This window comes from Bos indicus, chromosome 6 (genome assembly GCF_029378745.1).
Source record: "Bos indicus isolate NIAB-ARS_2022 breed Sahiwal x Tharparkar chromosome 6, NIAB-ARS_B.indTharparkar_mat_pri_1.0, whole genome shotgun sequence".
Classification (NCBI taxonomy): Eukaryota; Metazoa; Chordata; class Mammalia; order Artiodactyla; family Bovidae; genus Bos; species Bos indicus.
The window spans coordinates 32,134,032-32,159,229 of NC_091765.1; the positions used below are offsets into that span (position 1 = coordinate 32,134,032).

At 35.5% G+C, this 25,198-nt stretch overlaps 1 protein-coding gene across 1 annotated transcript in view; it reads right to left on the reverse strand.

The window, feature by feature from the left end:
• The window catches only part of GRID2 (glutamate ionotropic receptor delta type subunit 2), a 1,601,543-nt gene that overhangs the window by 605,948 nt on the left and 970,397 nt on the right, over window positions 1-25,198 (reverse strand). The window contains exons 5-7 of the mRNA XM_019962451.2: window positions 20,907-20,960; window positions 12,903-13,076; window positions 4,275-4,436 (exon numbers count right to left, since the gene is read on the reverse strand). Of these exons, the coding sequence (XP_019818010.1) occupies window positions 4,275-4,436; window positions 12,903-13,076; window positions 20,907-20,960 (390 nt within the window). The remainder of the gene's footprint in view (window positions 1-4,274; window positions 4,437-12,902; window positions 13,077-20,906; window positions 20,961-25,198) is intronic.

The following is a 25,198-nucleotide window of genomic DNA, read 5'->3' on the forward strand; positions in this document are numbered from 1 at the left end:
AATTTAAAGAATTAGAATTAAGTACTGAGGATTTTTTGAGGATAATATAAATATGTATTTTAAAAAATAAGGGAATAAACTACAAAGAAAGAAGAATCCAGAGTTATATATCAAAAGTCGGTCAGGTCAGTTCATTGTATCTACGATAACTAGTTTAAAAATATAATGGAAACATATCCAATCCATTATAGTGTGTGCATACACACACATACACACAGGTGAGCATATTCAAAACCTTGTAAAATTTCAGCAATGAAACAATGAAAACACATACAAAGAATACTATAAATTTTTACTGAGGGTTATAAGAAGATGACTATATAGATAGATACCATGTCTATGAATGAAAGGCTCATTATTTTAAAAATTATAACTTTCTCAAAAATAATCTATAAAATCCATATAAATAACAACGGCTTGGGGGTGCTGATATTCTCTGAAAGAAATGATCACTTGAAAATTAATCTCTTATTATTGAAAAAAGAAGATAAATACAGAGATATCCACTCTAGCAATTCACAAAATTGCTGCAGATGGGTACTGCAGCCATGAAATTAAAAGAGGCCTGCTCCTTGGAAGAAAAGATATGACTAACCTAGACAGCATATTAAAAAGTAGAGACATTACTTTGCTGACAAAGGTCCATCTAGTCAAAGCTATGGTTTTTCCAGTAGTCATGTATGGATGTGAGAGTTGGACCATAAACAAGGCTGAGTGCCGAAGAACTGATGCTTTTGAACTGTGGTGTTGGAGAAGACTCTTGAGAGTCCCTTGGACTGAAAGAGATCCAACTAGTCAATCCTAAAGGAAATCAGTCCTGAGTATTCATTGGAAGGACTGATGCTGAAGCTGAAACTCCAATACTTTGGCCACAAAGATCTGCAAAGATCTGACTCATTAGAAAAGACCCTGATACTGGGAAAGATTGAAGTCAGGAGAAGGGGATGACAGAAGATGAGATAGTTGAGAGAAAAGATGGAATAGATGAGAAAGTGTTGGCATCACTGACTCAATGGACATGAGTTTGAGCAGGCTCTGGGAGATGGTGAGGACAGGGAGGACAGGTGTGCTGCAGTCCATAGGGTCTCAAAGAGTCAGACATGACTTAGTGACAGAACAACAACAACAAAATAAATTATAAAGCTGCAACACAAGAGTTCCCTGGAAACCACCACCTCCTTCTTACCGGACATTATAGTGCTCATCATATCAAATGCATTGTTTTGTTTTGTTTTTTTTTAAGTCTTTTTATCTCATCCACATAATGAGAATGCAAATGAATTAAGGGGCAGACATTCACTCTTTTAATTCTTTGTACTCCTTGCACTGGAAATCCCCGATGGCTCAGCAATAAAGAATCTGTCTTTTGATCCTTGGGTCCAGAAGATCCTCTGGAGTAGGAAATCGTAACCTGCTCCAGTATTCTTGCCTGAAAAACCCCATGGACAGAGGAGCCTGGCAGTCTATAATCCATAGGGTTGCAAAGAGTAGGACAAGACTGAGCAACTGAAAATGCACTGCTCATATTAGTACATAGGCTTTGTAAAGTGTACAGCACATGGTCAGATTATAGGCATGTAGTGGCTACTTGAATGCAATTAAGAATTTTTTCACTAGAATATTCCCATTGAAATAAAGAGCCTGACCTCATCTGTGATGTTTAGCAGCTGACTTCTTTTTAAGCTGCCTTTCTTATTAGGCCCTACATATGGACAGGCTGATCAAGAAAGCCCATCATGGATCTCCTTCTTTGAAACCCCTGGAAAATTTAAGCCTATAAAATCTCCAGCCCAAGTAAATGGGAACTATTCTCAGCTTGTCTCTAAACTACTACAACTGTCCCACCCGTTCACAGCATTCTGCTCCAGCCAGCCTGGGCCTGCATGGGCCCACTCTGCTTTATTCGAGGTCCTGTGCGAGTAGTAAATTATCTTGTTTTGTGAAGTGTCATCAGCCTGGACATCTAAATGGGATAACCAAAACACTCAGGTGAGGCAAAGTAATATGATTGGAAAAACATGACTCTTTTTTCAAGCCTAATTCAAAATGTGAGAAAAAAAATAAGGAAACAGAACTTTTGTTATCATACATATCATTCAAACTTAGCCTTTAGATATAGAATATAGATATATTCCTTTAAAAAAATGCTACTGGCTTGAAAGTTTACAGGAAAAAATATACAAATATTCTCCCAAACAAAACTTCATAATTATCATATAAAATCATTGTTTTGATTATAAATTTTCTAACAGAAACATTTTACATATTGAATTGCTCCATAAGAAATACCTGCATATTATAGTGTCTCTTCTTCCCTCCTACAGATACTTTCACTAAATAAGTGTCTCCTAAGCAACCTCCCAAACTATTATTCTGTCTTTGTGTGACAGCTTCCGAAGAATGAATATATTCAGGTTCCTGCATCCAAGCCAAGGCATGAATTAATAAATTGGCAGGATCGGAACCATGTTCAACAACCTCCCTTGGATTCATACCTGCCAACTCTCCATAGAAATAGAGCTGGGGGATTTTGGCAACACCTTGAGTTCAGATTTGACTTATTCATTTTTCACTTAAAAAATCCTCCTCTGCCAATGTATTCAATGAATTTAATTTTCAAGCACTTCAGTTGATAAGAGCCTAAATTCTCATTAAAGTGATTCTTCTGCAAAGAGGATACAGCATCAAGTGGAAAATGCAGGCTTTTCTCTAAGAGAAACATATTTTTCCCTCCACTTCCTGGTTTTTGTACATCTAGTTCCCTTTTAATGTTAATTTTTAGATTTTTCTCTGGCATCGCTAAACACTTCATATTTCATTTGACTAGCTATTTCTTTTACTATTTCAGGAAAAAAGGCAAATGCTTGCAGTAAGAAAAAGGATGCATAAAATGAAGACTATAAACTTCCAAATGACTGTCTCCTTTGTGTAAAGGGTACAGGGGAAATTTGTTTGTTTTATTAATCATTTCATTTTAAATCCGAGAAGCTGTGTGAGACAAATGGAAAATGCCAGCAAGGATGACATGACAAAGAGGCTAATAAACTGCTGGATGCTTATAACTGTGAGAGGAGCTAAGCAACATAAACTGCCTTCTGGGAATGGAGCGGGTAGCTGAGCTAAAGCAGGTCACAGGCAGGCTAAATACCACACTGACAGTGAAGAAGAATGCCATCAAGTACCCCCACATAGCTCACAAATGCACCAAAATATTGACTGTTTATGACTTAAATTATTATTGTAAGGCAAATTAAAGATCACATCCAATGTTTTACCACATGTCGTCTAACTGAAAAACACCTAGATCTAGTGTTTATTTTTTTCAGGGGATGATAGAGAAAAAAAATGACTTTCTGTACTTTGTGACAGATACTGAATAATTTGAGCATCTCTGACACTAATGATACAATGAAGGTGAAATAAAATATTTCAATGATTAATTTTTTATCTGCAGAAAATTTCCTTTTGAATAAATAAATCACATAGACATGTTGTTTTCTGACCTTGAAATTTTTCAATATTTATTTCGATTTTATTTATTTTTGGCTGTGCTGGGTCCTTGTTGCTGTGTGGGTTTTTTCCTATAGTTACAGAGAGCAGGGGCTACTCTCTAGCTGTGGTGTGATTGGTAGTTGCGGCTCAAGGGCTCTAAAGCACAGGTAAAGTAGTTGTGGCTCACAGGCTTAACTGCCCCATGGCATGTGGGATCTTCCTGAACTATGGAGCCAACCTGTGTCCCCTACACTGCAAGGCAGATTCTTAACCACTGAGGCACTGGGGAAGCCCTTGATTTTTTTTTTTTTTTTTAATATTTAATTTATCCATTGCACTATTTTGTGCTCTGCATAGGCAGCAATATTAGTGAAGAAAAAAATCCTAAAATATATCTTATCAATGATTTATTGTTTCTCTTTGCATAAAAATTAGGAAGACCAAAATGCTAGTCAGACACACGGTTGCCAGGGGGTAAGAGATGTGGGAATGGGATGGATTGGGAATCTGGGATTAGCAGATGTAAACTATTATATATAGGATGGATAGACAGCTGTATGGCATAGGAAACTATATTCGGTATCCTGTAATAAACCATAATGGAAAAGTTTATTAAAGAAAGAAATGTGTATATGTGTATAACTGTGTCATTTTGCTGTACAGCAGAGATTGGCACAACATTGTAAAATCGACCATACTTCAATAAAAAAAAATAAAATTAACAACAATGACAACAAACTAACGGATGAATTTTGAAAAAAGAAATGCTAGTTCGAAGTTACCTTCTTGATGGTCTCCAGCATGGAGCGCCCTCCCTGCCAGGGCTTGGAGTTCTTTCTGATACACGACAGACTAGCCATGCTGTGCCACTTCCGGTCCTCCAGCTTCTTATGAAAAGCGTTAGCAAGCAGAAGCACCGTGTCATATATGTAAAGGTTTGAAATCTGAAAAGACATTAGACAGTAATCATCAGAATCAGAGATGCCAACCATCAAGAATAAGGAGAAAAGTATCAGCTCCGTTGCTTCTGTTCATGTCATAGATAGCTGGTTTACAGGGTTATTTATTAAGCAGAAGGTTTCCTTTTTTTCATTTCCTGGGCAATTTTGCTATTGAGAATGAAGTCTTGTCTGATTGTATGCCTCAACTGCTTTTTCAGCTTATTTAGGTGTGAGAGAGATGATAAAAAAGAGGAGTTTCGACAGAGGCAAGGCTGTTAGTGTCAGACCTTAGAAAATCACTGGTCCTTATTTCTTTCTGAGGAAGTAAGGATCTAAGGGCTTAAGATTGGAAGGGAAAATGAATAATACATTTTCTGAAGATGTCATATTTTTGCATTCTGGTTTTTCAGATGGAGAAATATCCACTTGATTTTACATGGAAGATGAGTGTCATAGGTGCCGGATGTCACCATTTGCCTATATGTTTGTGTCTATGGCGATTCAGTAATGAAAAAGTGAGAGGAAACAGCACCATTCATAAACATTACAATGGTCAAGGGTCTATACAAAATTATATACAGGTGCATTGCAATTAACAAGACAAATACCATAAACTGCTGTTTGTGAATGTGTGTTTATATTAATGATTTCTTCTTCTAAGGTAATCATATTAACTTCCCTCTACATAGATTTTAAAATAAATCACACAAATATTTGATACACTGTATTGCACTCTTACAGTTTGCCAGAATCACTGTCCTCACTGTTAATTACCAATGTTTTTTAAATAATTTAGAAATAACATTTTAAAAATACAGATACCATGAGATATCCAAGGTCAACAACAGTGGTTTAATGCTATATCATTTCCTCTATGAAGAAAAAAAAAATCAATATAAAATAAAAAATGAGAACTCAACATAGCTATAAAGAATAAATCCATTTTAAGCATGTAAGTCTTCTCAGATATTTAGGAATCTTGTTATCACATTTTTTCTTGAAATAAAGGGGACAGTACTTTGATTGCCCTTTGCTTATAATTAATCATGAAGGAATCTTATGAAATTTTCTGCCCACATCACAGCATGCTACTAAACTTCAACTATTAGGATGATGAGAATTTGAACAACTGTTAATAAGCACTTCCTAACAGTGCCTTTGAATTTTCTAACTAGGTAAATCTTTAACCACTTGTTTTTGTAGACTTTCCTTTAAAGAGACTTTCAACACTCTTATGCACCACATGAAATATCAGTTTGTTCTTTATAAGGAAATATTTGGACAGGCCATTCTCATCTTGGCCCCCACCCCATCAGATAATTCCTAGAGAAACGCCTGTAACTGGCAATGAATGAAGAGTAATGCTTGAAGTTAAAAGTAGCTGATGGAATGAACTTCATCTGAATCAGACTGAATACCCAAAAGGGAAATCTAGAAGAAACGTGAAGGATGAATGAGTCGTATCCAAAAGTCTGGGGCAAATCTTTGGATATTTCTCAATAATCTACAATAATTTGACCTTTTCTAAAACCTCTCATGACTCCACTGCCTCAAACTCTCTTGCTCTAAGCAATCTAACTTTATTTTGTTTCACCCTCTGACTGATTGCTTCAAGCGTGTACATGAGATAGTTGTGGGAACATCCTCTGAAGTCTCTTTATCTGTCTCTAACTAGTTAACGTTCTCTCGTACTCAATCCATGGGTCACAGGCTGGGTGAATCCTACCCTGACAGCTTCTCAGGATTCTCCCCACTCCCAGGCTAGGTGGGCAGTTCTTGTTTTATCTCTCGGAACACTCAGTGCATATCTCTATTGAAGCATATCAGAATGCCAAGACTTCTTTTAAATTGCTTTTCACACAGAATATAAGTTCCTTCTGGATAGGGGCTCTTATTGCAATATTTTTGCCTTTTGCACTTTTTGTTTCCCTTATTTTTTATTTCCTCTTGACTTAGCCCAGAGTCTAGCACATATTTGGTTTTTGATAAATAGTTGTCAAAGAAAGAAAGTCAAAGAAAAGAAAGTCTAGTTCAACATCAGTTAGGTTTAACAGAAGTCAAGATGTGAGCGAGCTGACAACTGGTGACACTTCTTACGGCACAGTCTCCTTTGCGTATCTAGAGGCATGCACTTTAGCATCCATGCTGGACTGAAAGGTCAGTGATTTGTAGTCAATACGTGACAAGTGTTTTTGACAAATGACTGCCTCTCTTTGTTTGCTCACATCCCAAACTGCAGAATCAAAAGGGGGAGATGACATTCTCTGAGCTTTCCATTATCCCTTCTTTTACTTCTTTCTTAGCAAATTCCTATTCTCCTTTGAGGTCTGTGCTCTTTACCATGGCACACATTACAGCCCCTCTCTGCCATTACCTACTGACCTCTTGGTCACTTTTTATTCAGATGAACTTTGCTTCTACTCTGGTATGACAAGAACAAGTGACTATTTATTAGACACAAATGAACAACTCCTCTAACATCTTAAATGTCAGCATCCCACCATTTGACCAATCGTTTCTATCTGCTCTAACAACATTTGTTTTCGACTTTACTGAACCACCAACACTAACCTCCTCTACATGCCAACTTTCCAATATCTGACACCTTCTTTGACGTGCTCTGAAACATTCTCCTTCCTTTAGTAGTTGATTGCCTGGTATGATTTCTAGGCAGCTCTTCATCTCAGCATTCTTCCTCTGTTTTTCTCTTATTTTTCAGTGTTTCTGTTGAAAGTTTAATACTCAGAACTAACTTTATTTGCAGATGTGAACTGACTAGGAGAGATGTGGATAAAATGTTATCTTTCTTGATCTTAACAAAATGCTTCTGACACAGAGACTGAGATAACATTAGAATGGTTTGGAGCAAATATTACTTCTGCTATGTTCAAAACAAGTTTGCCTTCATTTTAATAGCCTTAAACTGTCAAATCATGTCTCATCCATCTGGACTTCATGTAACTGACTTTGAATCTACACTTTCTATCTATCATATTTTAAATTTTAGGCATATTATTCAGTGACTGTTAACAATTTGAATATTGATGTAAGAAAATATAAGCTTTCTCTTCTAGCTTTATCTCATTAACATATCTGATAGACGTATTTTATTCATTTTAATTTGTGTAGTTTAAAAATTTTGAAAATACTAGGTCTGAGTGAAGTCAAAGTTGCTCAGTCATCTCCGACTGTTTGGGACCCCCAAGGACTATACAGTCCATAGAATTCTCCAGGACAGAATACTGGACTGGGTAACATTTCCCTTCTCCAGGGGATCTTCCCAATCCAGGGATCAAAGCCAGGTCTCCCGCATTGCAGGTGGATTCTTTACCAGCTGAGCCACAAGGGAAGCCCTAGGTCCAAAGACAGACTCTTTGGATAACTATAGAGAATTCCTTGCACTTCAAGAGTAGAATACCTATCAGTGTGGTTTTACTATTCCACTAGTTCCATCCTTACTAAACTGAGGGTAAGAGAAACTCTGGTGATAAGCTGTAAATATTAAAGGTCCTCAAAGCTACATAATACATCTGGGCCATGTTCTAGGCTTATGAACTTTGCCTGAAGAATTGAACACAAAACAAAGTAGTTTAGCTGATTACTAGTTGAGATGTTGTTGTTGTTGTTCAATCACTCAGTTGTGTCTGACTCTGCGACCCCATGGACTGCAGCATGTCAGGCGTCTCTGTCCTTCACCATCTCCCGGAGCTTGCTCAAACTCATGTCCATTGAGTCAGTGATGCCATCCAATTATCTCATCCTCTGTCATCCCCTCTTCTCCCTCCTTCAATCTTTTCCAGTATCAGGGTCTTTTCTAATGAGTCAAATCTTCACGTCAGATGCCCAAAATATTGGAGCCTCAGCTTTAGCATTAGTCCTTCCAATTCAGGATTGATTTCCTTTCAGATTGACTGGTTCGATCTCCTTGCAGTCCAAAGACTCTCTAGAGTCTTCTCCAGCACTCACAGTTCAAAAGCATCAATTCTTCAGCACTCAGTTTTTCTCATAGTCCAATTCTCACATCCATACATGACTACTGGAAAAACCATAGCTTTGACTGCAGAGACTTTTGCTGGCAAAGTAATGTCTCTGTTTTTTAATATGATGTCTAGGTTTGTCATAGCTTTTCTTCCAAGGAGCAAGCATCTTTTAATTTCATGGCTGCAGTTACCATCTGCTGTGATTTTGGAACCCAAGAATATAAAGTCTCACACTGTTTCCATTGTTTCCCCATCTATTTTCCATGAAGTGATGGAAGCAGATGCCATGATCTTAGTTTTCTGAATGCTGAGTTTTAAGCCAGCCTTTTCACTCTCCTCCTTCACCTTCATCAAGAAGCTCTTTAGTTCCTTTCTGCCATAAGGGTGGTGTCATCTGCATATCTGAGGTTACTGATATTTCTCCCAGAAATTTTGATTCAAATTATATTATTTTTAATTTTAAAGAAACCCATATATTGTATAACTTTTAAAGACAATAATAAGACTATGTTTTGACCTTTTAAAAAAATCTGAAGCCAAAATGCTTACTATCTTTTGTTCTTAGTAGTCTTTGGTGAAAATGTTTGAGTGACATTAATTTATAAACATTTTAATGTTTTCCTAAAAGGAAAATTTTTCAAACACTATATTAAAATCAACAAAGAATAAAAAGATTTACGACAATATCTAAATCTAAAAAAAAATATTAAGTAGGCTTCGGTGATGCCTGTTCTTAAGGAAGTCCTATTACCTTGTTTAAAGTTCCTCAACCCATGTATTTAATAGTATATTCTTCCGGGAGATGGTGAAGGACTGGGAAGCCTGACATGCTGCACTGCATGGGGTCACAAAGAATCAGACAGAACTGAGCAACTGAACAACAGCAATGTATCTGAATATTAATTTTACTGTGTTAAACACTTGTTTCAGAATCTTTCTACCTCCCTTTTGAAAACTGGGACAATATACCAATGCCTTGTTCTCTTCCTAAGTATTTCTCTAGTATTTCTAAATTACAACATTGTGATCATATCTACAGCTTTATTAACTGCTCTGAGAAATTATTTTTCCGGCCTCATTTTAGAACAGTAAGGCATACTCTAACCACCTCCCAACACCTGCTCCTTCTGATCTAATGATTTACTTTTCTTTAAATGACTTTTATCCTAATCTTTCCAATTTTAAGATGGAGAAACAGAAGCAAAAGGATTTGAATGTTTCTATTTTCTCTCCATTAGTAGCCAAACTAACATTAGTTTTGTGTGTGTGCTCCGTTGTGTCCGACTCTTTGCGACCCCTTGGACTGTAGCCCACCAGGCTGTTCTGTCCATGGGCTTTCCCAGGCAAGTATTCTGGAATAAGTTGCCATTTCCTACGTCAAGGGATTTTCCTGGCCCATGGATCGAACTCACATCTCTTGCATCTCTGCATTGGTAGAGGGATTCTTTACCACCATGCCACCTGGGGAGACAACATTAATTTCATCAAGCAGTAAATGGCTTACTTCCTTTTGTTTCATATATTGCTAAAAACTGTTTCTAGCTGAAAGGTATCTTTGACATTTATTTTGCAACTTCAGCTAATTCTGAATTTTAGTCTTTCTGGCACTAATTTAAAGATTGAGGAAACTTGGCTTTTGTTCTTTCTAAATATTACTTAGGCTTCCCCAGTAGAAGACAGTTGCTGAAGCTGAAGCTCCAATACTTTGGCTATCTGATGCATAGAACCGACTCATTGCCAAAGACCCTGATGCTGGGAAAGATTGAAGGCAGGAGGAGGGGATGAAAGAGGATGAGATGGTTGGATGGCATCACTGACTCAATGGACATGAGTTTGATCAAATACTGGGAAATGGTGAAGGACAGGGAAGCCTGGTGTGCTGCGGTCCATGGGGTCACAAAGAGTTAGACGACGGAGCGACTGAACAACAACAAAATATTACTTCCCTTTCTGTGTACACTAAAACATGTAACAGGCCAGAGATCTCTAGATGCTCACTGTCTTCTCTAGATGTACCCTTTTCTCCTCTGTTGTACAGATTATTGTGACTGCTGGGTTTCTATTTTCAGAGGTCACAAGAATCATATTTTCATACCTTTTTTTCTGAGTTTTTCTTTAAGGTGGATCCTGCTGATAAGATATATGTCTACATGTGATCCTTTTTATCTGCACTATGGACTCCAAGTTGAGAGAGGGTTGTTTCTCCCAGGGAGCCCCTTACTCTCAATTTTAAAAGTACTTTTCTTGTTATTTTCTTTAACTTCAGTGAGATAAAACATACACCAAGGCCAGACTTTTTATCAAATGCTCCGCTTTTAGTAGAATGTTTTAAATTCAAGAGCCCAGCATTTAGGCACTTCATTATATAAATCTTCACATATAAAAGTTTCTGTCAGTTTTCCTTTTACATATTAAACAGTTAGTCAAATTCTATTACATATAATAGGGATGCTAATACACAATAAATGCACAAAGAAAAGTAATCTTCCAGCTTTCTTTAATCTGTAGCTTTGAGGGGTGTATGATGAAGGTATGGGGCAGGAGAAGTGTTACTTCCAGTACATCCTTAATTCATTAGATATGTCTGGGAATACCAAGATAAATAAAATATTTGTTCCCTGATTTCAAGGAAGTCAACTGAATCAGAAGGATTGTGCTGTTAGGCGAATATGCTTTGAAATACTGTGCGGTACCTTTCTGCTTTCCTCTCTGTACATTACCTACTACCTCTTTCAACAGAAACAGCCTTCAATATCTCATGATTTTCTATATCAAAGTTCTTTCATGTTTCTAATTAAAATTCTATCATTTCCACATCAATTATACTCAGAACCAATTAATATCAAAAGATAGGTCATTGGAAGTAGAGAACTTAAACCCTGTTTAGGCTTGAGTGGCTCACTTTGACTTCTGTTTTCTTATCAATTACTTTCAGATCCAAATTTTTACAAAGGTGCAAAGCACCATGGTAGGTACGATGGGAAAAAGAAAGAAAGACAAATACTTAATGTGATTTTATGATGCCTGGAGGGAGCTCATTCTAAAGGAGCTTAAAAATCTACTAGCAAAATTCTGTGGGCAATGATTCCGGAGACAGCTGTTGGGTAAATACATACTGCTCATTACAATGGTGGAGAAGGAAATGGCAAACCACTCCAGTATTCTTGCCTAGAGAATTCCGTGGACAAAGAAGCCTGGTGGGCTGTCGTCTATGAGGTCACACAGAGTCGGACATGACTGAAGTGACTTAGCAGCAGCAGCAGCCCCAGCATCACAATGGTAATAAGTATGAAGAAATGGCTAGATAAATGGCCATTTATCTAAAATATTCAAAGCTGACTAAAAATAGGGAAACTGTTATCTTTCAAACAAGGAAGCCGTTTAGCCAAGTCACCTTATTTATCTAGTATTATTAGGAATAAACTAGTTCTCCTAGAATTATTTTTCCAGCCTTTTCAAACTGAACGTCTCTAAGTACTAAAATACTATTTCTATTAAACATTTTGAAGGAATAGGTTTCTAAAATACATCCTATGTTTTTTTCCTACTTATGAAATTAACCATGACTTTAATCTTTATTGGTATCTCAGGGTTACTGTTTAAATATTAACTCATAAACTAGCTATATACTATGGTGATACACTTGGAATTGTATTATAATGTAGAGTTGTTTTACAGAGAAGGTGCTGCTCTGATAGGGTATTTGAATTAGGGTATCTCTTTGATTTCTCTTTTTATGTTTCTTGCCTCGTTACAGGGCTTCCTATGCCCTATTATAGTTGATGTGCCTGCCTTTGTCAAACCTCCTTCAAACTGACATATTGAGATGGCCAGTGCAAAGAGAAATAACACAAAAAATTCTGATAGGAGTTTCCTTAAGAAAAAGAAATAGGATCCAGGGACTAAGCTACAGGGACTTGGTATTCTTTTTTTTTTTTTTTCGTTTTGCTGCTCAGAGATTGTATTCATTTACTTTCAAATTCTTTGTTGTATTCTGAATAGCAAATGTTTCAGCTATCTCCCATCTGAGTTGGATAAACTTTATATAACACTACTGCATTTTCGGATTGCTAAATATTTTTCTGGTGAAGTCCTTCCAACCAGAAATTAATCTATAAAAAAGTATAGGCTTCTATATCCTTGTTTGCCGGAAAAGGCAAACAAATTTATTAGCTTAATAATTTGGAGTTTAGCATTAAGGAGTATCAATCACAAATTCTACCATGAGAAATGCTATTGATCTACTTGCTGAAAAGAGAATAACCTTTACTGATTATATTTTTACCAAATAGATATTTTGCTGTAATGAAATTTAGAACAATCAAAGACAGATTCTTAGCACTCTTCCCAAGTAGACTTATGAAATTGCTGGACCAAAAATGGAAACATGTAGAATTCTGAATGCAATGCCACCAGAAAATGTCTCTCTACAACTGACCAAAAAAAAGAAAAAAATCCTTAGAGAAATATCTGGGTGCTTAGAATATACCTCCATATTCTGAGCAAATGGATCCTTTGGATCACACAATGTTGAAGATATTCGATGGTTGCCACGGAAACATCGCTGACTTATATTCTGGGGGACTGGAAATGTCTGTCGAATGATGGTTAACCTTCCAATTGACCTTCTTACAAGTTCCTGTACATCCACATCATTTATTTCCTATAAGATAAGAAATGGAAGAATTAGAAATGTTATAGTACACAACAGAAACACAAAACTATTAATGAGTTGTTATCAGGAAATGCTAAGAGATTCTGTTACTGTAATACATTTGCTTAATGCTTAGCCCCCATCCAAGTGGAAACAACACCACATGTTCATTAAAATAATCAACTCATTTGTAGTTGCTGTCTGTGCTTTAAATTATATGTATTTATGTATATAATTAATGAATGCCTAAATAATTTCAAATGAAGTAATGGACTTGAATACTTTTTATTTATAATAAGTTTATAATATGTTGAATACTTCAGAAAACTATGTGTTGTCTAAACATTGGAAAAGGTCACAAAGGAAGCTGTTATTACACTTAATTATTCATTAATGGATTTCAAGGTACTTTGATGACATAGGAAGATAGTTGTAATGTAAGAATTATATATATATATATTAGCAATGAAAAGGGGGTTCTTAAGACAGTAGAGAGAGAAAGAGGAGGCATCATTTTTTAAGACTTTTCCCAATTATTTCTTAGAACTATTGGTGTTAACTCATGGACTTGTTTTGATAAGAAATAGATAAAATGTTCATTAACTGCTGACCTGATATATTAGTATATAACTGTGTTCTTAACATAAAGATAAAAACTTCTATTGATTAATACAAAATGAACTCCAGTGATGTTTATCCAAATTACTACTAGTTTGCATATAAGACTTTGAGAACGCAAAGGAAAGCATTTTCTTCTTCCTTTTCCCAGTCACCATCCAACTCTAGACTTAAACTTTAAGATTTGACTCAACTATGGATATGAAAATAAAAAAATAAAATAATAAAATAATATTTTTAACATACATCTGTTCTAATTGAACATTATTCTAATTGGAATTAGAATAGATGTGATCAAAATAAATTTTACTTTTAATGCAGCCTTTAGTTAGGTAGTTTGTAATTCATGGTATCCATCTGAAATCTTTTAAACCGATGAAGTCTATGTAATTAACATATTATTGCTTTCAAGAGATTCTTGCTGCTGCTGCTAAGTCGCTTTAGTCGTGTCCGACTGTGTTACCCCATAGACGGCAGCCCACCAGGCTCCCCCGTTCTTGGGATTCTCCAGGCAAGAACATTGGAGTGAGTTGCCATTTCCTTCTCCAGTGCATGAAAGTGAAAAGTGAAAGTGAAGTTGCTCAGCTGTGTTCCACTCTTCGCTACCCCATGGACTGCAGCCCACGAGGCTCCTCTGTTCATGGGATTTTCGAGGCAAGAGTACTGGAATGGGGTGCCATTGCCTTCTCTGACAGATTCTTACAGCAACAGAAATAAAAGATTTGATATAGGATATATATTGGACTGCAACGAGTATTTGTCAGGTTTGTTTCAAAGAATTATCACAGAATAATGAAAGAGAAAAAGATGATTTACAAGTGCAAATTTTCTTTGTCATAGAACATATTAGCTTTAAAATCCATCCTTTATTTATGATCTTTATGAAATAAAGATTTTTCTGAAAATAAAATAACACCTGCCATCAGCCATATCTAGTATAATATCCTGGATTTCCAGTCAATTAATGTACCATAAAGATGATTTTTCTCAGTTTAAAATGCCATCTTTTTCCTTTAGTGTGTATCATTTCACTGGCCACCAAAACTTCTGTCTGGCAAAAGCAGGGCAGTTTTTAATTCTCTGCCCTCTACTCACAAAGTAAAATTAAACAGTGTCTACAGTGTCTATCAACTTCATGTTAGGTCTGAATTTTAAACACGAAATGTTTAAAATAAATTTTTATTGTTATTCAATGTTATTACATGTTTAAAATTGTTTCATATTATGCAGATAGGCATCTTGATTTTTAAAAAGCAGTGAAAAATTCTACCACTCTCATAATATGGACTAAGTTGTGTTATATATGTGGTCTTTTTTCTTTAGCAATATGAGATTTATCAGTATTTTGTCAAATACTACTATTTCTACATGCTCCACTAGTGCTGAACTACAAATCAGCATATTAGAACAAAAGCGTACATTTATTAAGATCCTACTACATTTTGGGAAAAATACTAAGTACTTAACACATTATTTCATTTTCTGCTAAAAACTACATTCTGATTCAGATGTTAATTCGCACTTACAAATAAAGAAGTAGGGAGATTCCAAGTTCTTCATCAACATACCCTTTACTCATAATGAGATTTTATAAATGTCATCAAAAGACACTCTCTGAAGTAATCATATAAGGAATCCATTTTTCCTTACAGGAATTATTTAGATTAATATTCATGAGTGATAGGAATTAAAACAATAAAGATATATTATTCTAGAATTTAATAGCCTACTGATTCTATAAGGAATGGTACAGTCATCTATCATGAGCCAAAGTCTTTGAGAGGACTATTTTTAAATCCATAAAAAAGGATGGTTACCTTTTACAAGTTCTAAAAGCTGAAGTCCTCAGATGTCTAAATGACTAAACTATATCTGAGAAAATGTCAGTTTGAATTGAATATATTTTGCCTATTATTATTTGAGGAAGAGAAAAGAAAGTAATTTTCTGGTAGGAAAGAATCTGCCATTCTGAATGAAGCTAACAGACAATCTGTCTCAAAAAATTCACTTGCAGTTTTAGTTTTGACACCTGATCTCAAAAATAGTTTGATAGTGATATGAAAACTTGATTAAGTAGCTATTTTATATTTACAGAACTTCTACGTTCCAGAAGATGCATTTCAAAAGTGGTAAATACAATGTCATGTAAACAGTGGAAGCCAAGTAAATATTTAATCTTTTAAGAAATATTTTTAAAAGAAAATTGTTAGGTAAACTGCTTTATTAAAATATGAAGCTGTTGCATAATCTATTGGAATCTATGCTGTTCAAATGTGCAGACTTTTAAAAATGTTAAAATAACTGATTTAAAAAATAATCATATGAAGAACTAGTTTACCACACACTCAACTGAGTCCCCTGTACTACCTAAATATGCTACTAAGTTATACAGACATTTTCTGAGTCTGAAGGAATTTAAAGAAAGTAAATTAAAAATTATTTGTCATTTTTGTATTATTTACTTCAGTGAGTATATTTATGAAATAAGAATTAATATTGCAATGAAAAAAATATGTTTTAGTGTACTTAATTTTTCTCAAGTGTTCTTCTTTAAGAGCAAAGCATTCAGCTTTTTTTTTCTCCAAAAATTATTTACATGGATAATCAAAAATTATCAAGAGTCAAATCAATATATCCGAGAAAATATTCTTATTCACTTTACTGTGATAGTTTAACTTAGGGTGAATTCTGAATGGAGTCAAAGCCAAGGAAGGGAAAAGCTAAAATATCTGGTAGGGCTATAACTCCACCAGAAACAGCCAATTTCCAGAACAAATCTTTTAGGAGAATTGGATCACTCCTGAATCCTTTTAGGATATCAGCTTTAAGCTTAAGTTAATAGAATTCCAGGGAAGGAATGACTCAAAATCTATTAGATCGGATGCCAATCTGTATTACATAAACTATTTCAGAATAGGATTCCTTCCTCCTTTCCTATTCTTTTATCTCTTAATATCTAATGAAGTTCTTGGCGTATAGTAGGTATTCATTAAATGTACTGTCAAATAAAAAATTGAATGAATGGCAAGATTTCAGCAAACCATCTTTGAAAGATAGATCCCTGAAACTTTAAGTAGAGACACTGGGGTGCTTTAATAACTTTATCTATTATAAATAAAGCAGATTTTAGTAATGATACTAAGCAGTGTGCTATGTAGTGTAATTTGAAAAGATTATATTATTGTTGTGTTACTGGTATGTTTATGCTCTCCATACTTTAACAAAAAAGACCCTTTGATGCTTCCATAAAGTTTAACAGTAATGTGAAATTATTATACAAATACCATGAAACATGGAAAAAACCAACTGCAGACTATAAAGTGGAAAAAGGAACAGAATGTCAACTTTCTGCTTGACAGATTAGTAGCGAGCAGTTCAATTAATCACCAAATTAGAAAAATGAAAAATATTCATTACACATATTCAAATCTCAACCATAACAACAACAACTTCACTGCAGAAGTAAGCAGTGATTAGCAGAGAATAATGGCTTAAACTAAAAAACTAGTATTTAAATAAGAAGTCAGGACACCAAGGGTCAGGTTTAGTATCATCAGGGAATGGAAGACTACATATAGCATTATGCTTCTTGCTGCTCTAAACTGTGTGTGTGTGTGTGTGTGTGTGTGTGTTAAGTGGTATTGAAACATTAAGTGGTATTGACCTGCTCTGCCTAAAGTTACATCTCTTCTCAAGGACTAGTAAGGAGGGCTGTGGGTAAAAAACAGCCAAGGGTTTCAGTAACAAAGTGAAGTGACATTTATAACAATTTACAGTAGGAAACTAACATGTGAATGAGAAAAGAACTGAGGTTTTCTATACCGTGTTCTATACTTCTAATATGTATTTATGTATGTATATCTTCTTATCTGAGCTTCTAACTTGTAAAACTTAAATAAAGTGCTAGGCCATCTGCTTCGGGACCCTGAAGGGATGACAATACTTATAAGGAAAGGCTGTTCTCTGCTGGATCACCTGATTGCAGGGAAAAGATAAATACCATTTCCAACTACTAGCGTATGATTGATTACACCATATGAACTAGCATAGCCTCTCATTATTATAGCATATTTGATGCAAATGAAACAAATTTACTGTTTTCAAGCTTGAGCATCAATTTGTATCACGATGCACAATGCCAACTTTGATTTATAGTTTCTTTGAGAAACTGTTGGTGCAATAAGATTAAGTAAATGTTTGCAACCCATTTTAAAATTAGCAACAAAATAGTAGCTACACAAAGCAAACTAATCGGATTCATAATGTCCATGTTCAAACAAAATGGGCATTTGCAAGTTGTTGGATTTTGTTGTTGTTGTTGCTCCTTTTAGAGTTTATTATTTTCCTAGGAAACTTGAGGAATTCATGTTTCTCATTTTATGGAAATTAAGATAAATTTTGATTCATTTATTATAAACAGACCTATAAAACAAATAAAGGTAGTGAGACTCAAGTTTCCTGAGGCATATTTCAGAGAGAATGAGGTGGCTGGATGGAATCATGTAGAATTAAGAGGGCTGAGCACAGATACATATATGGATGGTATCTCTTAGGGATGAAAGTACAGAAAATATACTTGATTTCTGATTTTTTTTAACCTAGTTTAGGGAAAAAACATAATAACCAATGTAAACAGTGCAGGCTGTGACCATGAGATTTTTCAAAGACCAAGTGGTATTGACCTGCTCTGCCTAAAGTTACATCTCTGCTCAAGGACTAGTAAGGAGGACTGTGAGCAGAAAAGAGATAAGGGTTTCAGTGATGGTAAAAGTGAAGCTACAGTTATAACAATTTACAGTGGGAAACTAACATGTGAATGAGAAAATACTGAGGTTTTCTATACTGTGTTTTATACTTCTAATATTTATTGAGTTATCAGTCAGATTGTTTTTTGTGTGGATTTTTTTTTTGTAAAATAGGGACTCAAATTATGAAACAATTGTTGAAAGACATCATTGGCCCTAATATTTTATGAAATAAAACTTAATGAGAAGTTTAACAGAATGAGTTACAATTTTATGAAAGATATAGTAAAATATAAGCTATTGCTCTTTCTATAAATGAAATACATACTACTTAAACTTCCTTTTTATAATATGAAAAAGCAGTTTCTTCCATAGCACAAACTGACAAGCAAGCAGTGGACAGATGGTCATTGGTGTCATGGGAAGCTCTCTCTACCTGGGTTCACATTTTCAGGATACAAGGATAACATTAGAAGTTAAGTTGAATATGGGGAAAATGTTAATTCAGGGGTCCTTTCTGCAATCTTACCAAAGAATAGAAAAGAATGGGCATTCCATTTATCAATTGTAAGTGTTAATTTGTTTGATTAATCCATGTCTCTAAAGAGGCAAGAAATCACTTTTCCCCCCTAGTCATCAGTATTGACACAAACAAGTAAAACAGCTCCAGTTTGTTTCATATCAAAAAAGCTGAGTGGCCTACTCCCCATCAGAAGGTGGGTGTGAAACAATAATAAGAAATTAGGAGGATTCTCTATTTCAAAAAATAGTAATCCAGAAAATATTAAGCTAAAGACAAAAAGTAACATAAAACTTACTGGCTCCTATAAGGTTGAAATTTAGGAGCATAAATTTCAAAAATATAATCTATAAGGAAAATTATTTAAAAAAAAAGCAACAACAACCAAAGCTTTAGACTGGAAAAGACTAAATTTTAAATCCCATTATTACCACTTAATAGTTGCATAATATTTGACAAACCATTTGATTTATTTCAACCTTAGATTCTTTGGGAAAAAAGAGATAAAAATACCTAGAAAAGGTATTTCTAGGTATGTGGTTGGTTTGTTGTCTGCCTTTCCCTTAATCCATCCTGATGTTTAGTCATTCTAGACTGACTTAAAAACTTCATTGAAAAGCAGATCTGACATACACATGTTATCTGTGGGGATCTCTGAAGAACACATCTTAATCTGACATAAGAAATACACCGACAAATCATGTAGAATCAAAGTCTGGCAGGCAAAAAATAGGTTTGTAAAATGTTTCCAGTGCCTTTAAACTGAACAAAAAGAACCATCAAGAAAGCTAAAATTCATCAGTGAAGGGTGTTGTAGGAGAAACAACTTGAAACTAAGAATCATTTTTATTTCTCTGTATAAGGAAAGGCAAGACCCCATTTCCTCAATACTTCATAACACTATTTATTGTTCAACAAAATAATATGTGAGTAAGTGATCTGTGAACTTTTAATGTACTCTGATCATTATTGCAATACCATTTACTGTCATTTGTCAGGCATCATGTTCAGAGCATTCAATAATATTTCACTTAATTTTCATTAAGAACTGGTAAAGTAAATGTTGTTGTACATACAGTACAAACTAATAAATAACCCCTGAGGCACAGGATATTTTATTATATATCCATAGTAACACAGCTATGAACCAATTTCAAAGCCAGGATTGAGCCTATCTTGCTGAATTCGAGACTAGAATTCTTGTCAAAAATGCTACTTTGCTCCTGAGATAAAATGTATTTTTCTATAATTCAACATTAGTATCATTTGATAAACAACACATTATTTTTTCCATAAGTAATAGATATACTGAATACTAGATCTTTACCTCATTACTTGTCCCTGACTAATCTACTCATTTTCCTTTCTAACTCTGACTGGCAGGTGCTAACGGTACAACCTATTTCACAGGGCTCTCGTGTTGTAATACTGTATTTTTAATATTATGCATTGTTTTTGCAAAAAAATCTTCCACAAGAAATTTGACAAGTTGGTGGATTTTAAAACAGTTGTGTTTCTTTATGAAAAGCAAAACAATCTGCTCTTATTTATTCATATTCATGTGAGGAACTATTTAATCCACTTGTAAGGGGGTGGGATATAAAAGTTCTAGAAACAACAGTAAAATATAAATGGAACACAGGCCCTCCACTGGGAGGGATTCACTTTGCTTACAAAGAAGAACTGTACTTTTTATAAAAATGATCTCTGATGTAAGCAGTGTGTGCCAACGGAAAAGGCTAAAAGATACTCAGTGGGGAAGACATTCTGTATTTACTTTATTCATACAAAGCCCTTTATAATTTGCAAAAACTCCTTATTCTATTTTATTTAACAGCATCCTTTCAGTGAGCTGAAAGTTTACTCTGTGTTCCTGTTAGAAATTCAAGGCTGTAGCTGTGACTATACTTATGAAAACAGGACTCAGAGTTGACAGTAAGGTTTAGTTAGATTTACCTCATTTATAATGATCCAGTGACAGTCAAAAGCAACCAAATTAGTCTCCACAACCTGGAACAGAAAACAAACCAGCTATCAGTCAGCATTAATTGTGAAAAACAAACCAAACTAAAAAGATATACTTGACAAATGACAAAGATGTATCACATGTTGGAAAGGTCCTTTTCAACTGAAAAGTCAACTGAAAATGGAAAACCGTTACAGTAAAATATGGTAGAAGCATTTGTGTTTATCTTGTAAGTGCAGTGTAGACTCTCTAAGTTTGAAAATAAAGTTAATTAAAAGCCTAGAAAAACAAAGGCTTCGAATGAAAAAAAGAATACAAATAATACTGTTTTTGTGATTTAACTGAGTAGAATTTGCATTGAATTTCCTAGTCCAAATAAAGCTTTGGTGACCTTGTATCATCTACCTAATAAATATCTAAGTATATATCCTTCCATTATCTGGCTCTAATTTAACATTCTTATCTGTTACGTCCCTGTGTATGTGTTTTGTCATCGTCTTGACAAAGTAAAATGTCCATGTTCCAAAAACCTTTGAGTATGTGTACTGAGGAGATCCAACTGTAAAATTACCTGAATGAAAAGACTATAAAAGTGATGGACAGATCCAACCAGTCCATTCTGAAGGAGATCAGCCCTGGAATTTCTTTGGAGGGAATGATGCTAAAGCTGAAACTCCAGTACTTCGGCCACCTCATGCGAAGGGTTGACTCATTGGAAAAGACTCTGATGCTGGGAGGGATTGGGGGCAGGAGGAGAAGGGGACAACAGAGGATGAGATGGCTGGATGGCATCGCTGACTCGATGGACGTGAGTCTCAGTGAACTCTGGGAGTTGGTGATGGACAGGGAGGCCTGGCGTGCTGCGATTCATGGGGTCACAAAGAGTCGGACAAGACTGAGCGACTGATCTGATCTGATCTGATAGTTGGCTAGGGACTTCCCTGGTGGCTCAGATGGTAAAGTGTCTGCCTGCAATTCGATCCCTGGGTCGGGAAGATCCCCTGGAGAAGGAAATGGCAACCCATTCCAGTACTCTTGCCTGGAAAATTCCACGGACAGAGGAGCCTTGTAGGCTACAGTCCATGGGGTCGCAAACAGTTGGAAACGACTGAGCGACTTCACTCACTTCACTCATAGTTGGCTAATTTCAGTAGTGTTGCTAATAATATGAGCAGAAAGAAAATGTATGTAAAAGAAAAAGTAAACTATGTATAGGTAGCAATCTTGACTGAATAGATTTAAATAAATCGATTCTAAATTATCCTTGCTACTGCTAAGTCACTTCAGTCGTGTCCGACTCTGTGAGACCCCATAGACGGTAGCCCACCAGGCTCCCCCGTCCCTGGGATTCTCCAGGCAAGAACACTGGAGTGGGTTGCCATTTCCTTCTCCAATGCATGAAAGTGAAAAGTGAAAGGGAAGTTGCTCAGTCGTGTCCCACCCTCATCGATCCCATGGACTGCAGCCTTCCAGGCTCCTCCATCCATGGGATTTTCCAGGCAAGAGTACTGGAGTGGGGTGCCATTGCCTTCTCCGAAAATTATCCTTGGCTTAGGCCAAAAAAGTAACCCTACTGGCAGTGCGTTTTCATTCTATCCAACTTTATCATGAACATCCTACGACATGTTCTTATGATTCATGCCATGGAACACATAGATAAAAGTTAGGTTAGATTGTTTTATAAGAGATTGCTGTGCTATTTTCACCAGTAACACCAAAAGATCAGGTGTTAAGTGAGGATGCTTTCTAATAACTAGCAAGGAATTGTTATAAAGTATGAATTACTTGGAGATCAGTCCTGGGTGTTCATCGGAAGGGCTGATGCTGAAGCTGAAACTCCAATACTTTGGCCACCTCATGCAAAGAGTTGACTCATTGGAAAAGACTCTGATGCTGGGAGGGATTGGGGGCAGGAGGAGAAGGGGACAACAGATGATGAGATGGCTGGATGGCATCACTGACTCGATGGACGTGAGTCTGAGTGAACTCCGGGTGTTGGTGATGGACAGGGAGGCCTGGCGTGCTGCGATTCATGGGGTCGCAAGGAGTCGGACACGACTGAGTGACTGAACTGAACTGAACTGAACTGATGAATTACTTTTGGAGAGGAAAATTGCAATCCACTCCAGTATTCTTGCCTGGAGAATCCCATGGTCAAGCCTGGTGGGCTACAGTCCATGGGGTCGCAGGGAGTCCGACACAATTGAGTGACTAATGCATACACAATGCATAAATTACTTTTGGGGGTTAGTCTTTGTCTTACTGAGAAATGCCTACTGAAAGATCCATTGCATCATGAGAAACAATTGGAATTACATTTATGTGAGTCAATACTTTCTCAATTATATAATTATTAGGAGAATATTTTTTAAATTTTGGTATACATTTTATACTATTTCCATATATATCATCACATAGATTCCTATGATCTTACTAAGGTGCCTTAATAATAAATATCTTATCACAGAAGTGAGGACATGTGATCTATTTTTAAACTATACTATTATTATTGCTTTTGAAATACATACATGTTCAACTTTAGGTGAAACAATGTAGAAAGTATGACCAATGGCAGTTTTCAATTTTAGCTTAAAAAGTCACTTTATACCAGTAATGGCATCCATTGTTTCTAATTTAATAATTATTTTACTTTAATCATCTTAGATAAACTATCACCAGTAACTTATTGGAAATAAAAAGTGTTATACAAAATAAGTGCTTTAAAAGCTATTTATATAAAGTGTATATTTATATATTATGTTGATATGTATATATGACATACTATTATATTTATACTAGTGTGTAATATGGAGAAGGCAATGGCACCCCACTCCAGTACTCCTGCCTGGAAAATCCCATGGACGGAGGAGCCTGGTGGGCTGCAGTCCATGGGGTCGCTAAGAGTCGGACACGACTGCGAGACTTCACTTTCACTTTTCACTTTCATGCATTGGAGGAGGAAATGGCAACCCACTCCAGTGTTCTTGCCTGGAGAATCACAGGGACTGGTGGGCTGCCGTCTCTGTGGTCGCACAGAGTCGGACACGACTGAAGCGACTTAGCAGCAGCAGCAGTGTGTAATATATGAATATATTAATATATACATATATCTCCAGAGAAATAAATTTTACAGTAGAGTTAAAAGAAACGGTAAAAAAGAGTGATAATAATATGTTTATGTTTTTCCCAATCAAATGGAGCTAAAGTGAATACTCTTAGGAAAGACATATTTACATAAAAATAAATTCTCAGTTATTTTTGTAGATAACAAATATCAAACAACTATTATAAATACTAAATCAATACATCTATCTGATAATTTAACTTTTTATTCATATTAATCACTTTCCATTTGATATATTTTAGACTAAGTAATGTATCAAACTAACTGCATTACCAGCTTGAAGGACTGAATTAGTAATACAACTGGACAAAGGATTAAGAAGATATGTAAGGCATTCTAGAATATTTTAAGTCTTCATATTTACACTTATACTAGGGGCTTTCCCAGTGGCTTAGTGGTAAAGAGTCTGTCTGTAATGCAGGAGACTTGCAAGAGACACAGGTTTGATCCCTGGGTCAGGAAGATCCCCTGGAGTAGGAAATGGCAACTGACTGCATTAATTACATTCTTGCCTGGAAGATCCCATAGACAGAGGAACCTGGCTACAGGATCATGAGGTTGCAAAAGAGTTGGGCACGACTGAGCAACTAAAGAACAACATACTAGAACTCGGAACAGAGAAATTGTTTCTTTTTCTTATCTTCCTTACTTAAGTAGCACATTTCCTATTTCAGCAGTAAACATATTTTAAGCCAATGAAAAGGATTAAGCGATTTGATTGAAATATTTACTCCCTTTTATTTTTCTAGTTGGAACCTATTTTATACCTAATTCCATCACTGTTATAGTTGTTTGGTTTCATTCTGTGGACTTATATAAATGTCCAGCAAGTTAGTACAGCCTAACTATACTATTTACTCCCAAATTTCAATTTTCGTTGATTGTTATGAAATAATAAAGGTCCTACAAATAATGTATACTGTATTACCATATAATAATAAGCACTGCCCAAAAGATCACGTGATGCTTGGGCTATGAAAGACAATGGCAGTAAGAAAAGATTAACTAATATTTGGCAAAACTAATACAATTATGTAAAGTTTAAAAATAAAATAAAATTAATTAAAAAAAAAAAGATTAACCAATGGTTTAACTAGTAGGTTTGGTTACAATATAACAGGAATAAAGGAAGTAGGGGTTTTCCTTGGTTATCTGTTT